Consider the following 17,472-nt stretch of genomic DNA (forward strand, 5'->3'; position numbering starts at 1 on the left):
CATCATCAAGAAGGTAAAAGTATATATAAGTAATTTTCTACGCAATATACTCAACATTCATTTGCCCGATACCACCAGCAATAAACAGCCTATTGTGGGAGAGAAAGAACCAGCTTCCACATGAAGAGAAAATTAGGAAAATACGATGGAGATGGATAGGACATATATGTGAGAAATCATCAAACTACATCATGAGGCAAGCCCTTAGTTGGAATCCTGAAGGGAAACGGAAAAGAGGAAGGCGAAAGAACACATTACGTTAGAAAGTAGGATCAGATATGAAGAGGATGAATAAGAACTGGAAGGAGCTGGAAAGGATTGTTCAGGACGCCAAAATCACAACTAAAGATACGAAATTCCTGTATATGGTCACCTCGCGTCCTAAGATACGACAAGGGGGAAAGGTTTAGGCGTTTTAGGCGCTCATCGTAAGGGAGATGGTTTGTGGCAAGTTTCATTGTTCTAAACATAGATTGATTTTAGTTAGATAATCAATGGAAAAAAGAAACACAAGAATTATTGGACAAGTATTTTGTTCTATTGCAGGACGTATCAGAATTGTGCATCCGATAGCACTGGGAGACGGTTGCATGATATCACGAATTAGTTAAAGTTAGCAATATAAATGACTGGATAATGTTTAATGGTTTAAAAATTAAGTGCTTAACATGAGAGTTGAGACTCTAACCGTACTTACACGGCCTACCCAAAACTCACAAGCCCAATATCCCGATTAGACCAATATTATCCATGGCCAATTCGCCTTTCCATAAACTCGCCCGCTGGCTGACAAAGTGCCTTGAACCAATACGAAAGAAACTAACACCTTACAGTCTAAAAGATAGTTTTGAATTTGTACAAAAACTCGACAACCTAAATGTTTCCGATAAATTTATGGTTTCATTTGACGTCTCATCGCTCTTCACAAACATCCCCTTGGAAGAAACGATAGAGATCATATGTGATTATCCTGAACTTCTACCCCTACCAATCCATGCATTCAAAAAGAGACTTTAATTAACTTATCACTACCCTAGTAACCCTTTTTTTATTTTATTATTTATTTATTTTAAAATATTTGTACTCCTCCCCTATTACATAATTCTTAAACCACATTATTATTCACATATTTCCACCACCTGATCCTCTTAAATTATCTTAACTTTTCGAATTCTATTTAATTATTATTACGTAACCTATCTTATGATTATTCAATTAAATTATTACACCACCCAACCTGAATTAATTCCTTTTGACCTCTGACCTGTTCTAGCATATATATATTTATTTATAGTTATTATTGTAACCCAGTTATTTACACTCATCTATGTCATTTGTTTTCACTCTATCTCAATGTAAAAATTTTCTATCACATTTTTTGGTTTGTAACCAGCTGACGAGAAACCTCGAAATAATATGAATTCATACTATTCTGCACCAATATTTTTTCTTGCTTTATTTAAATTCATAAAGGGAACCAATTGCATGAAAAACATATTAATCTTCACAACCCCATACTGATCATTAGATGAATAGTTTATTTCTGAAAAGTTGACAGTTACTATGGGATGTCGACTCAGTGGTCTAGAGGTTAAGTGTTTGCGTACGAGACCGAAGACTTTGGGCGCGAATCCCGCGAGCGGGATCGTGGATACGCACTGCTAAGGAGTCCCACAATGGGATGAAACGTCCATCTAGTGATTCCAGGTTTTTGATGGTGGTCTAACATCAATCGGTTCATGATCTAAATCAATCAATCATTAATCTGCACAACCCTATACTGATAATTACTATGGAATTTATTCATATTTACATTCCTTATTTAATCATCTTTTTACAGGTATAGATTTTTGAAAATCATCTTTTCATCTAGTACTAGCCATGAGTAGTAGATTATCTTTCTTCTATGTGTTTAATCACTACCCTAAAGTTTACTTCCTTTCCATTTTGTCTTTCATTGATAAAAAAAAGGTTCATAAATAACATTTTAACATAATGGATAGTTTAAAATACTTTTGTTTTTCATACTCTCACGTATATAACCATAGGATGTTATTACGTGAATGAGACAAGTCACATTATACCGGATCCATGATTCACAATAACTCACAATAGACAATCATATCAATAGCAAAATAATAGTTTATTTAGTACAATTACAACGAATCAATTAAGAGTAGAAATCAATAAGAGAAAAGGAAATCATATACTTAATAGTCATCCATTCTCAATGACCAACCATATTTTATTTTCATTACCATATATCCATACATTTCTGAATTAGAATTTCGGTTGACAAGAGAAAAGAGATAACAGATGGAGACAATTATCTATCTCAGACGATGAATGAAGGATTGCATAAGGTCATGAATCGATTGAATTTGGTTATCAACATCGTTGAATTTCGACATAGTAGTCTTAAGGTTATGCATTTGCGCGCGAGACTGTAGGTCCTGGTCTTGAGTCTTGCATGTAGGGTATACATTGCTGAGGAGTCCCATTTTAGACTGTTTGTTTATGAGATAGAGATTTTATTATGATAAATTTGTATTCATACTCTTAAGCAGTCTGGTTAACATTAATTAGACATAATATTTTGCTGATGGACAAATCAGAATGAATCATTCAATCATTTTTCCATTGTAATTTCAAGTTAGTTAAAAGGGTACATTAATAATTGCTTTCTTTTTATAACTATAGATCATATCGCTCGTTCAACAAGACAAGAAATATTGATGTTTGTGACAAATTCAATGCACTTTTATTGTTGCACTTGTCCACTCTACCGTACATGGAAACATACAACTGAATCTAGGGAAACAGGGACATACTGTAAACATAAATTCTTGTAATTTACATTATAGACTTACCTTAGTTAGATAACAATTGAAAACGAAGATGCACTGGATAGTTATTTGGTTCTATTATAGGACTAGTCGGTAGTGCACATTCACGAACTTACCAGCAATCGAAAAGAAGAGTTTCGGATCTAATATTCAATGAGTTGGTATTCAATAGTTTACATTTTGATCTCGATCAATTCGTGATATATATCACAACCATCTTTTAATGTCATCAATGGCTAACTGTTACTTCTCCGGATATGGATGAAATCTATTGGTGATAGATTCTTATTAGAACTCCAGGGATAAGATATAGACTGATTCAGCACCAAAACTAAATGCAGAACATACTTTTATATTGATTTCGTTTATATGAGCTAATTGTAGGATATCAAATAAAAATTCTAATAGATTAGTGTTACATCCCGATGAGAATTATGAATGGTAACTTTGGAGATCCATTTATGGACCAATACTATGCGTATATTTTAATTGTATAATTATTAAGCAATTAAACTATTCATATTCGTGTCGCTCTTGTTATAAGGTTTATTTTTACCTCTGAACTATTATTATACGATTTACCATTCTTGAATTATGCCCTGTCTATCAATTACTATCTCCCACATTCACCAACATATTTGGCTAAATCTTGTACAGGCGTTGTTTCCTATTTTATGGTACGATGTGGTCTGTTTGGTTTGTATATAAAACCAGTATGTTTGAAATAAGTGATTTATATCGCAGAGGCTGAGATTGGTGTTCTGGACACCGACGGGCAGGGCTAAGCAGGAAGCAAGGACTGATAATGACTCTAGACTGCTTGTATATGTTTTATATGTCATTGGTCTGATCGATAATTCACTGTTCTTTAATTGGTGGTATGATTACGTTGTACATTACCAAGGCATACAGGCCACAATTAACACTCCCTAAGCAACCGTCAATAATTTTTCGGATGAAATCAGTTTACAAATGTTAGATTATTCATACTAGAATCAGCAAATTTAACAAATGTAATGAACTAACCGAATTGAATACTTAGTTCGTTTGGAATTATTGTTATGATCAAATGGGACGTTTGTTTATCAATAATCAAATATGATTTGAACAAATTTCAAGAAATTTCACAAGTTGAAATCATGAGTCAATTAAAGCTAGACCACCATGGAAAACCTGGAAGCACTGGACGGCCGTTTCGTCCTAGTATGGGACTCCTCAGCAGTGCGAAGTCGTTACCAGTGGAGTTGAACCAGGTCTGTTGTGAGATAGGAACTCACTGAAGACAATGGTGTACGGTGGCGCAACTTCGTGGATTGGTTGAAGTTAGACATTAACACCGTTGGATGCCGGCTCAGTGGTCTAGTGGTTAAGTGCTCGCGCGCGAAGCCAGTAGGTCCTGGGTTCGAATCCTGCGAGGTGAGGGGTCGTGGATGTGCACTGTTGAGAAGTCCCATACTAGGACGAAACGGCCGTCCAGTGGTTCCAGGTTTTCAATGGTGGTCTAGCTTCAATTGACTCATGATTTCAACTTGTGAAATTTCCTAAAAATCTCCACAAAACCCATTCTGATAAATTTCAAGAAGTTAACACTCATTTTTGTATTAGCTGTGTTAAATCTTCAGATTGATGTTAAGAATTACAGTTGATTAGTCTCATATTGACTCTTATTGAGATGATTCAGGTAATCAATACAAAAATAAATTGAACTTTATCTCATTACATAAGCTAGTGACTACATGAACTCAGTAGCTAAATAGATAACTGTATGGTGTTTGAAATGAACGGTAGAATTAGAGTGTAGATTTATGGTCTACTTCGTTATTAGTACTGCTCTAATAATAGACCTAATCCTAAAATTGTAGATTTGTCTTGATGTAACTGCTTAATCTATAAGATCTTACGTGGAAGTCACATCATTGCCTACCCTGACTCATCGTATTTTAAAAATCACCAATATATGATATAGAACACATTTAGGAAGGAGATAGTACAATGTATAAAAGTTACACCACTCCTGCAAAGCTGAGCTATACCATCCAATGAATTCAATTTCTTCCCATCTTCTCCATCATTGGGTTTTTCTTCGTGTTAAATGTTAAATATCTATTTTCCCAGTTGTTTTGTGTTCCATTTTGAGGATTGTGTGGTTAGGGTCCAATGCTATTACAACAATCCTGAAATGAACATCAACTCTAAGGATACAGATATATCTAGTTGAATGAGTGTCAAGATAGGACGACAGATAAGTCTTGATATCCATTGCTAACCACTATCATTTTAGCTTACAAATGAACATTGTATAGATTTTTAAAGAGAATTAAAACTGTTGTTTATAAGTAAAGTATCCAATTAAGAATGAAATGCCAGTTAATAAATGAAAATAATTAATCAAATGTCAAAATAAAGGTTACTTTATTGTCTTAGATACTTGATTCAACCAGATATATATCTATGATAGAATGTTGAAAGAAAAGTAGTAATAGTGGTAGTAGTAGTTATTCACTATTATATAACTTGTTGAATGAAAACAATCTATAGGAACTTCTGATTAATATTGTACATTATCTCTAATATAAACTAACTAAACAACCAACTAAACAAACACAAAGGATTCAATGATTCATCTTTCACATTCCATAGTTGAAAATGTCAATTGAACTTCAGTTTATACAATGATGTATATCTTTAAAGGTTTCATATACTCTAGATTGTTTTTTTAATGATTAGATATTAAGTGAATAGATAAATGTAGAATGTAGCATCGTTTGATGGAAGCTTTCAACAAGAATATTTATTACAGAAATATATAGGTTTTAATGAAAATCATAAATATAAAGATAAGATTCAACCTGCATGAAGAATGACCTGATATACATGAAAATGATCGCCACGTAGTAACTAATCAATTGTAAATATATATCAGTCTTACAGGAGGTCAGTTGCGGCCCGAATAGTTCAATGGTAACGTCTATTATTGTAAAGCTGGGTGACATGGAGTCGAATATGTCAGGGAGCATTCGTTTCTTCAAGATTACAGGTACACCTTCCTGACGAGTGCCAAGTAGTAGGAAACGTAGGTCCAGAGTTTCCTGTCAATTAACTTCAATCATCATCTTATCTCAACATAGTACACGCAATGTTGAGTCACCTAGACTGGTGGTCACATAGCAACTTGATCGATCTGTACTAAGAATGACCTGACATATATGATATTGATCACCATGCAGTAACCAATCAGTTCTATCAACATTACAGGTACACTTCATTGAAGCAGTTATGAAAAAGACGAATAACAACAGGAAAGAACTGGACAGGGTTGGATAGAGAATGCTGATGGATGGCCTATGCTCCTCCACAAAAAGCAATGTTACATGTAGAGTATATAGATATATTGTATAACTGTTAAGAAAGATATGTTTACAAATTGTTTTGACAGAATATTTATTATAAGAATGATAATTATGTGAGATAGTAGTCATTTTTAATAAGAGGGACTGCAATATCCTGTCAAAGTATAAATCCTGTATTGATGGACGTTTTTAGAGTGATTACAGTGTAGTTATGATCATCTAACTCCGCCTGGAGCCAATCTGGGGCTACTCCCACTCCCAAGTTCGGATAAAGCAGGAGGTTTGGGCATGGAGTTATCTACCCTATCCCGTAGAAAACTAACTCGCTAAAGAAAAACGCTAACCAGAAAAAATAATTCAAGCCATATAAATGTTACCCTGGAAGTTAGGTCTTCATTTAGAAGAGTTGTGACTCCTCATGATGAAAGCCGAGTTCTTTCAGAAGTCACAAGGCTTATCCCCCTTCTGACAACCAGAGCAACCATTAATTTACGTACATGGAATGCTCGTACAATGTGGAAGACCGGGAGAGTCTTCCAAATTGCTGCAGAAATTATGATCATTTACATTTAAGGAAAAGTAACTAGAGACAGACAGTAGAGAATAACAACTTAAGTACATTTAGAAGTATTTTTTGAGTACAAAATGAATTCGAAGAATTATTCATTGAATATATGCTTGGTCATATTTCAGAGATTTTATCTTCAATATGACTTAAATGACTGACTGAAATGTTATCCATGTGATGTCTAGACAATAACAAAAACTGATATGACGGAATAAAAAAGCGAAATCGAATTTTGACTCGTTTTTTTTGTTTTTCAGTGTGTTATTCTATTCGTTATAACACTGATTTATCTGAGTGTAATGTATGTTTACGTGAGAAAATCGTCAGCGTCATACGGAATTCACACAACGGACTACAGTGCAAGGTCGCGCATGAAGGAAAGATGACAGATGCATTTCAAGTAAGGACTGGAGTCAGACAAGGCTGCCTACTCTCTCCCTTCCTCTTTCTTCTGGTGGTCAACTGGATTACGAACACCTCAACATCTGAGGGAAAACAAGGAATACAATAGAAAGCTCAGAACCAATTAGACAATTTGAACTTCGCAGATGACCTAGCCCTCCTATCTCATACACATGAACGAATTCAGATAAAGACAGCCAGTGTAGCAGCAGTCTCTGCAGTAGTAGGCCTCAACATATACAAGGGGAAAACCAAGACCCTGAAATATAACACGGTGAAACCAACTCAATCACGCTTGATAGAGAAACTCTGTAAAAGGTGGAAACAATCACGTGCCTGGGAAGCATCATCGATGAACATAGAGGATCTGATGCAGACGTAAAGGCGAGGATTGACAAAGCAAATACACCATTCCCACAATTGAAGAACATATGGAACTCAAAACAACTGACTACAAGCCAACATCAATGTCAGAATCTTTTATACGAACATCAAGACAGTTTGAATATAGGGATCTAAAACTTCCAGAACTATGACAAACACCATCAAAAAGGTACAAATATTTATAGATAATTGTCTACTCAAGATACTCAATATCCGTCGTTGATTGATTACCATCATCATCAGCCTACTGTAGAAATGAACAGATCAGCCTCCATCTAAGAACTGCAGTAATTCCTTATCTTTTTCAAGTATTATTAATAAACAATGCGGACATAACAAGAATATTTCTTACATTAGATTGTAAATATAACAGACATAACCTTTATAATCAGGTAATGCACCATTTTGTTGTTTTTAACATAAATGTTCAATAAATTACTGAATATGAATCAAGTTTGTTATTAATAATAATAATATTTATTTGCAAGTCACTGATGTTGTAACAAAACATTTATAATAGTTTACATTCATGATCTCGCGTAAGGGACTCAAACTAAGGATCCTCGGTCTCGCGAGCGAACGCTTAACCTCTAGACTACTGAGCCTAACTTACATCGACTTATGAATTCAACTATTAAACATCACTCAGTCAGTCAGTCGACGACGTGGAACTTCGTACGTAAGTATATCAGTCCAAGTTGCCATACCACTTTAGCACAGAAATATAATTATCTATTTAAATCCCATAGTGGTAGAGGCAGTAAAAGTATAAGCAGCAGTCGGAAACATTAGGGTTTGAAGATGTTATTCAAGGAGTACAATCCAGTGAAATAAATTTGGAAAGAGTAAAAAAAGAGAAAGGGGCATGAAGAATTCAGAAGATTAGAATTTGGGAGAACATAAAGAGTGGAGTCACCTGCGCCATTGCAAACGATTTTGAGCCATGTCATTCAGGGTCTCTAACCATCAGTTGCTATCGTCTCGCGGATCCCAACCAGATAGTCTACATCTACGAATATGGCTTAGTCCACGTGTCAGTGACTTCATGGATTTGTGTCATGTTTTGGTCTGGCCGCCTCTAGCTTTCTTACAACCTACTACTACACGATAAAACATTGCACACCGAGGCAGTCGATGGTTAGGCATACGTAACACATGTCTCAGCCCTCTCAACTGACGAAGTTCCGAAGACACCTATGGTCAAATACTAGTAACATATGAATATCCTCTACTCTTACCGGCCATGTTTCACAGCCATAAAGTAGGACGGAAAGAACATTAAAAATCACTACAATCTCCCATTCTAAAGTAAAACATTCATAACAAGTTATTTAAATATGAAGTGTAGTTAATAGATATCATTCTTAGCATGGACTGAACTACTTTTAATTTTCAAGTAGTGTCTTAGGAATATGGCATCAATTGTGAACAACTTTCTGACTTAGTGCCTTGTTTCTAACTGGATATAAAGTATAATGTTGAAATGCTGTAAAAAAGTTATTTGGATGAAAGGTCTATGATGACTGTACTTACCACGAGACAGAAGGTTCTAGTTTGATCTTTGACCGTATTGTAAATGAGTCATGTTTAAAGGTCTTACACTGAGACAAAACAGTTTTACCTTGTTTAGTTATTAGCCAGTCCATAATGTTAATCTTCATCCAAATATCACTTCATATTTACAGTAAGCTGCAGAAAATTATGAAGTCCTTATTTCTCAACTATATACACTGATTCGTTTTATTTTAAAAAAACTTACAACTTATAATGATACTAAATACTAGAAAATACTAAGTTAACCATCTTAATTGTTTGCACGTTTCCTCTTTGTTTACTCTTTGAAGAAATAGGCGACTACATTGGCATTTAGACAATCATAATATGAAGCATGAAGAAATAAATGTAACCGCTAAACTATTATGGCGTTCCTTAGCAGTGCATACCCATGATATCGATAGCAGAACTCGAACCCAGAACCGGTCTCGTGTATGAACACTTAACATATAGACTACTGAGCCGGTGTTCAATGGTGTTAATGTCTAGTTTTAACCAAATAGTAGTCAGTGATATATAGAAGTATAACTTTTAAAATTGTCATAGAAGGGGTTATTCGTCCCACAACAAGACCAAACGGCTGTCCAGTACTTCCACATTATCAATAGTGGTCTAACATCAATCAGTTCATGATCTCAATCAAAGACCATTTATTTCTTTTTTATACAGATAAATGTTCTTAACAAGTATATTAAGTGTGATTAGATTGTTCAAAATGTATTGGGCTAATATACATTATCACATAGTTCTTTTTATTACATTATCATAGAGACTAATTGCTTTAAATTGAAAACCCCTATAAACTAATAGTATTTAGTTGTCATGATTCAAAGTATTGACTATTAATTTATTTTTTTTTTAAAAGGGATCATAAAGAGAAAAATTGTTAAAATTCATTCACACAAATCAATGTTGTCTAGGCAACTAATTCATTTATTTCATATATACATAGAATTCCCTTTTATTATTTCGTTAAGAGTAAGAATAAAGATTCTAGTAGATTAGCATAAATTCATTTTTATTTTGTCTAATTCTCATCAACTACTTACAATCTGTGATAATCATAATTATCGTTTAAAGATCCTCATTATATTCAGTGACTAATATTGAATGAAGAATATTCTTTTCGATAAATTCTCTTCAGGTTCTACAATTACCACATATCCAAATTGTTACTCCAAATATTACACCGTTGGATGCCGGCTCAGTGGTCTAATGGTTAAGAGCTCGCGCGCGAAGCCAGTAGGTCCTGGGTCCGAATCCCGCGGGGTGCGGGTTTGTGGATGCACACTGCTGAGGAGTCCCATACTAGGACGAAACGGCCGTCCAGTGCTTCCATGTTTTCTATGGTGGTCTAGCTTCAATTGACTCATGATTTCAACTTGTGAAATTTCCTAAAAATCTCCACAAAACTCATTCTGATAATCCAAATGTTAGCCAGGTTAAGGGCATAGCTTATTGTTTAAACATCATTAATCTCCCTTATACATGATTCATTCGCTTCACATTCATCCTTCCGTATTACGTCTTACTTATTTGATCGAATTGTAATTGCACTATTATTTCTCTCTCTCTCTAACCCTATTTGATCCATATTTATTCGGATCATGGATCTTGAAAAAAATTTCACTTAACATACACGCAAATTCAAGTTAACATTAACATTAAGAATTTTATTGTAGTTTGCTTATCGCAATCCTAAATTCACATGCTTCAAACGATGTACTTTGCCCTTAACCTGGCCATTTTTTCGGATTATTCATTTGGATATGGGATAATCATAGAACGCGGCGGCCTGCTTGAATATCTGGGCTACCTGTTTCTCCGATCTAGATAATTCATCAAGTTATGTGTTTTGTTGTTTGTTTCAGCACATCATTATGTCTATTGTGTTCACAATCTATTCAGGCGCGTTTATGGAAAGTTTACAACCTTTCACTATACGGGATACAAAAAGGTACAATCAGCGACATTATGGCGGCTGGCAATATGCATTGAAACGAATGAACATTAATCAAATGTGGATTACCGAACTCCTAACATCTAACTGGTGATCATTCAAAATTTATCGTCACAATCGATCGAGGTATAAGAAAAGGAAACTTGTTGAAATACTTTATGCTGAGAATTCTATATTGTACCAAAAATATAATGTTGAATAAAGCTTCTAATAATAATAATAATAATAATAATAATAATAATAATAATAATAATAATAATGGTAATGATACTCATTATGTAATCACTTGTTTCTAACCGTTTGAATTGTTGTCACAATCAATGTTGTGGGAATGTCTTTCAAATAAGATACAATATTCAGTCTATTAAGTTTGTTTACACCCCTTACTATAGTATACTAATGTGTCTTCAATATCACTTCTAACCAAACTCTTTCATGTAAGTAATTTAAACCCATTATGTAATTATGATGTTTAAATATCCCAAGTTGTAAGCAACTGATGAGAACCAAACGAAATGAAATGAATTCATACTATTCAGCTAGAATCTTTCTCCTTTTATAGTTACGTAATCATCATCAAACGGTGTTGATATTTTTAAAAAAATATCTGATATTTCTTTAAGTATTGTTCAGATCTATAGCATTGTGAATCGTAATTGATTAAATAGAAATGTTTAGCTAAATGAATGTTGAATTGAAGATACTTTTCGGTTTGAGAACAAACCAGATCCCAGCGGAGGAATAGATCAGAAAGAAACGATGGAAGTGGATAGGATACATATTGAGGAAAGCACCGAACTGTGTCACAAGGCAATCTCTCACTTAGAATCCATAACGCCAAAGGAAATGAGGAAAACCAAAGAATATATTACTGTGAGGAATGAAGACAGACATGAGAAGAATGAACAACAATTGGATAGAACTGGAAAGGTTTGCCAAGGATAGGGTTGGATGGAGAGTGCTGGCCGTCGGCCTATGATCCATTGAGTGTAACAGGCGAAAGTAAGTAAGTACTCTTCGGTTTAGTGGAACAAGACAGTTAGCGTTTTTAGAAAAAAAATTGATAACGATTGGAAAAACTACTGGATACTAAAGAACAGTAGAGACTTCATTACTTCATATCTCTAGTTGAATTTGTTATGAATCAATGAGTGAATAAAAATCTGGTATAGAATGTTTTTAACTGATATTTGTTGTCATCTTTGATAATTAAATTTTGGTTAACATGACTGAACTCGACTGATAATGATTTCTAACTAAAATCCATCAACAAATATTTCTAGTAATTTCAGTAGTTGAGATCATGAGTCAATTAGAGCTAGATCATCATGGAAAACCTGGAAGCACTGGAAGGCAGTTTCGTCCTATTGTGAAGCTCCTCAGCAGTGCGCATCCACGACACCGCCCCGAGGGATTCGAACCCAGGACCTATCAGTCTCGCGCGCGAGCACTTAGCCACCAGACCACTGAATCGGCATCCAACGATATTGATGTCTAACCTCAACTAATTAAGCAAGACATCCACCATTGTCATCAATGAATTACTATCTCACAAATTAACACAAAGAAATCCATTCATGAATAATATAATCATGATCAATAATAAATTGTTTTGAGAAGAGTCCTTAAATTTCCAATGAATCGTTTAGAAATGTCAAGAGAAGAATAGTTGTCATCAGTTATTTTGAATAACATTCATGCTACTGTATGAATTAATCTAAACTGTAATTATTTGCTATTGTATTACATCCTAGTGATCTAACATTTAGGCGCTTACTATGAGATTTGAATGTTTCGGTATTACATTGAAGTGTATTTATGGATGAATATTAATGAGTTATTCCATTACCAAGATGAAAGAGTTATGTAGTACTTTGTGGTTAACAATGATACTTTAGTCAAAGTTAACCTGTTGAAAATATCACCTATAAAGAGACATCTATTTATTACTACATTGATTATCGTCGAATCACTTACAATCATCGCACTAATAATTTAACAAGCCATGAACTTCTTAATTCACATGTACATTTTGACCAGGTAAAATGTTTACTTATATTTAATATTTTACTAAAAATAATAAGAAATCCAGATGATCACAACTAAAAAATTACATATCAAGCATTAATGATCCCAAAAAAATTGATCCCGGATCATTAGTCTAGTTTGATATCAGTCAAATTCTCACTATTCATTCATTCATTCATCCATTTCTTTATGCCTGTTACTCCTAATAGAGTATAAGCAATCAATCAATATTTTCCAATCCTTTCTATCCTATACCTTCCCTCATAATTCTATCCAATTGTTGTATCAATTCTTCTCCACTGGAAGTCCTTTTTTAAGCTATTGTCGATTTCAAATCTGGATAATTGAATATTAGGTTAATGACCACATCTCATAGAAAACTAAATCTCTATTAAAATTAGAAAGACAACGTTAACCAGACAAACATCTCAGTATATTATTCATCCAATATCAATCAATCATTTTTTTTTATTCAATCTAAATTAACTACTTATATAATCATATTTATGAGTAGTTATGTTAGAGAAGAAGAAGAAGAAGAAAAATGAACTAACCAAAAATGCTTGAATGATTTGTTTGTTCGTTTGTTTGCTTCTTTTCAATGTGTCAATATATAAAACACAATAATAATAATAAGAAGAAGAATCCTTCATTAATTTTGTTTTAATCCTTATTCAATATTCAATATTTCGCAAGTAAACGTTTTAATCTTTCACGAAAACTTTGATTAAATAATGAATAAATAAAAAAATTCACAGCATTATTGACATAATAAAATTCATGATGTACAGTTGTCATAAAACTTCCATCATTCTCTTGATTATTAAGAATAAATTTTGTTCTATTATGTAATTGATTCGTAGAGTAATTCGTGATGGTGGTGTTGGTGGTAGTGGTCATGGCGGCGGTAGGGATAGTGGTGGTAGGAGTAGCAATGATGGTATATTTCCACCAAAATTTAAAATGTACCCATAAAACAGGAAATAATGTAGCATAAAATATTACAGTAGAAATAAATATCATTAAACCTGTACGATGACTACGTGTTACACGTTTAGATAATAAACGATTTACAGATAATGGAGATATTGAAGACGATATTGTTGTTGTCGTTGTTGTTGTTGTTGTTGTTGTTCCAATAGATTGATTATTATGTTTTGATATTATAGATTTATTAGATTCTTGTTTAGCTTTTGAATGTTCAAATAATGTTGATATAGATGGTGTTTTTAATAGAATACGTCTTTTTAATATATTCCATTGTATACTTGTCTCTAATTGATGTTGATGATAACATTGTTCTTGTTGTTGTTGTTGTGCTGGTGGTGGTTCTTGTTGTTGTAGTTGTGGTTGTTTTGTAATCACTTGATCACAACTTAATTGTTTCATTAATCTAAATGATAATCCATATCTTCTAGATTGTGTTGTATCACAATGATGTATTTTGGTGTCATGTTCATTTGTTACCTTTAATATTGGTTCTATTTCATTATTATTATAGATAGATGATTGTAAAAATGAATTTGATTTATTCAATAATTTCATTGATGTATAATTTGTATTATTATGAATAGTAGTTAACCATCGTTGTTTCCTTAAATCATTCTCTCTAACTATTCTAAATATTCTTACATATAAATATGTTATAATAATAAATGAGATAAATGTTAATAGAATATAAATTTGATTAATTAATTCACGTAATTGTTCAGTGAATTGACAATTCCATTTCATTAATTCCAATATAATTAATATACATTCAAATAAACATGTTCCAATAATCACTAGAATCAATATGGATGTAATACATCTATTCAATGAACATAATAGATGATTCTTATCTTTTTGATTAGTGATATTCATCAATGTTGTAGATGATCTTGTTAATTCATTCGAATGATTAGTATGATGAATCGATGGAGTCTTATGAAATAATGAAGTGACATTATTATTATTATTATTATTATTATTATTCAATAAATGATGACAACATAGAGATGATTTACATAGATCTTGTTTAACAAGTATCATATAACGTTCAAATGCAATCGCTGTTAATACACTACCTTCACATGCAAATATAATATTACGTAATAATGTTAATATAATATTTAATTGATAATTTATATAGAATCCTTTATTAGAATTTATATCAATACGATTTCCAGAAGAACTATTCTGATTCAGATTATTATTATTATTATCATTTATAGATAAGATAGGAATAGTTTCATCATAGGCATAATTAGCAACACGATATATATCCCATGGTAATATAAAAACACATGTGAATAAATCAATAAATGCCAATAATAATATTAAATTATGTTGATTTAATTTATTTTTATATAATGGTAATTTATATGATTTCAATGAAATTGAATGAGTGCCAAATTTTTTTGTCATTTTAGTATCCAAGGGATTATTATTATTACTATTATTATTATTATTACTATGGTTACTATTTATGATTGTATGCTGATTCATCATATAACGATTAGTATAATGTTTAGGTTTAATACAATAAACAATAATTACTAAACTATTTCCAATAATACCTAATAAACATATGAGACTTAATAGGATCACTGATATAATCGATTGTATAAATGAGACATGATCTCTTTCATGTAAATTATTACATAATTGTAATTGATTATTATTTATGATCAGATCAATAGTCATAATCAATTTTTTTTCTAAAAAAAAAATAATGGATTGAATTCAATAATAAATGAAATGATTAATGAATTTATTCAATAATTATTAATCATTTCATGATTTCTTCAATTGATCATTTCGAATGCCATTGGTGAGTGTGTGTGTGTGTGTGTATGAGGCGAGGGGGGGTATTGTTGTTGTCTTCATGAAATGTTTTGGTTTGCCTAACTACTACCATTGCTACTATTATTATTATTATGCAATGCCCATTGTACAAATAGATTTCATTGGTTATTGAATAGTAACTAATCATTGGTTTATTTTTGTAATTTTTTACATGAAATGGAAACAGTGCTTAAAACTTATTATTAAATTAAAGGAGTTCATTGATTGGTTAGAACTATATTCAACGTTGTTGTCATGTCAACTTGCTTCATTTTGTTTGGTTACTAAGTAGACTGTTAAAAAATGACCAATTGGAATTAAATTTAATTTCAGTCTATTTATTTGATGTAAATAGTGGTAAATGATAGTTTATTTATTTTATAGTAAAAATTCCCAATTAGACATTTAGTAAATAAAGAAGGACAGAATCGAGTGAAGAAGTTACCGTGAGACTATAATGTATGGACAACCACCTTTGAGCGACGCTAGACTGACCTTTACAGTATTCACCTAATAAGTAACACCAAACCTGTGTGAAGACCTCAAATTGTGATTTACAGTTGACGTTTAAGGTCAGGAATAAGATTTAGGGTTTTCACTACGAATTGACATCACCTATAATGCCAAAATTCTATTTATCCAAATGTGAACGTCGCACCAAAGTCCGAGACCCGTTATCTTATACGTGATTGGTCCGTCCATAAATTATACTCTCACCGATTAGTTTTTCACTATGGCTCAACACTATATATATATGGGGCGTACAACTCAGCAAGTTCGTCATCGTATAACAGGACACCATCCGTTGTGTTTGAGTAAAAGATAAATAAGAGTGATTAACAGTTCTATTCTCGCTCACTTAATGAACACAAGTCATCAAGTTGAATTTCAATAAAACTTTTAAGGTTATCCACCGTATTCCATCAAATTTGCCACATAGTTTACGTGTACATCTTGTGCACATAGCTAAAGTCATTTCAATCCGTGTTCACAAACGGAACCTTTGCATCTAAAATAACTTTCTACAACCACTCTCTACTTTGACTATCGGTATAGGAGAGTTTAAAGCAGAACTTTGATATACTATTTTCGTATTCCTTCAACTTTTTGTATTTTATTTATTTTCAACATTCGTCTCTTGATTCTTACATAACTACTATACTACTGATTATTCAACAAAATATTCTATTAGTTCCTTCTCTTTTCTATATTATGCAACGTAGCAACTGATTGATCTTCGAATAATTACTTTGATCAGTTAATGGTTGAATTCATGAGTGGGTTAAAGCTACACCACCATGGAAAACCTAAGAGTGCTGAACAGCCGTTTCGTCTTAGTATGGGACTTCTCATTGCTGAGCATTTACGATCCAGCCTTGCGGGATTCGAACCCAGGACTTATCGGTCTAGCGTGATTATTGATTATTATGATCCTCTTTCTTCCAATCACTCAATGTTAGTTTATAATTGATATGTCATTATATAATTATTGCGTTACGTATCTACTCGATGAGTATTATTTCATTAATGTAAATCATATAGATATACATATGC

At 32.7% G+C, this 17,472-nt stretch overlaps 1 protein-coding gene across 1 annotated transcript; it reads right to left on the bottom strand.

The window, feature by feature from the left end:
* Window positions 1-13,773: 13,773 nt before the first annotated feature.
* ANKRD42_2 (Ankyrin repeat domain-containing protein 42) lies at window positions 13,774-15,978 on the bottom strand (the record flags this gene model as incomplete). Its single annotated transcript, XM_012943917.3, has 1 exon — window positions 13,774-15,978. The coding sequence occupies exon 1, from the start codon at window positions 15,775-15,777 to the stop codon at window positions 13,774-13,776; it is 2,004 nt and encodes a 667-aa protein (XP_012799371.2). The 5' UTR covers window positions 15,778-15,978.
* Between the last annotated feature and the right edge of the window lie 1,494 nt (window positions 15,979-17,472).

Source organism: Schistosoma haematobium, chromosome ZW (assembly GCF_000699445.3).
Source record: "Schistosoma haematobium chromosome ZW, whole genome shotgun sequence".
Lineage (NCBI taxonomy): Eukaryota > Metazoa > Platyhelminthes > Trematoda > Strigeidida > Schistosomatidae > Schistosoma > Schistosoma haematobium.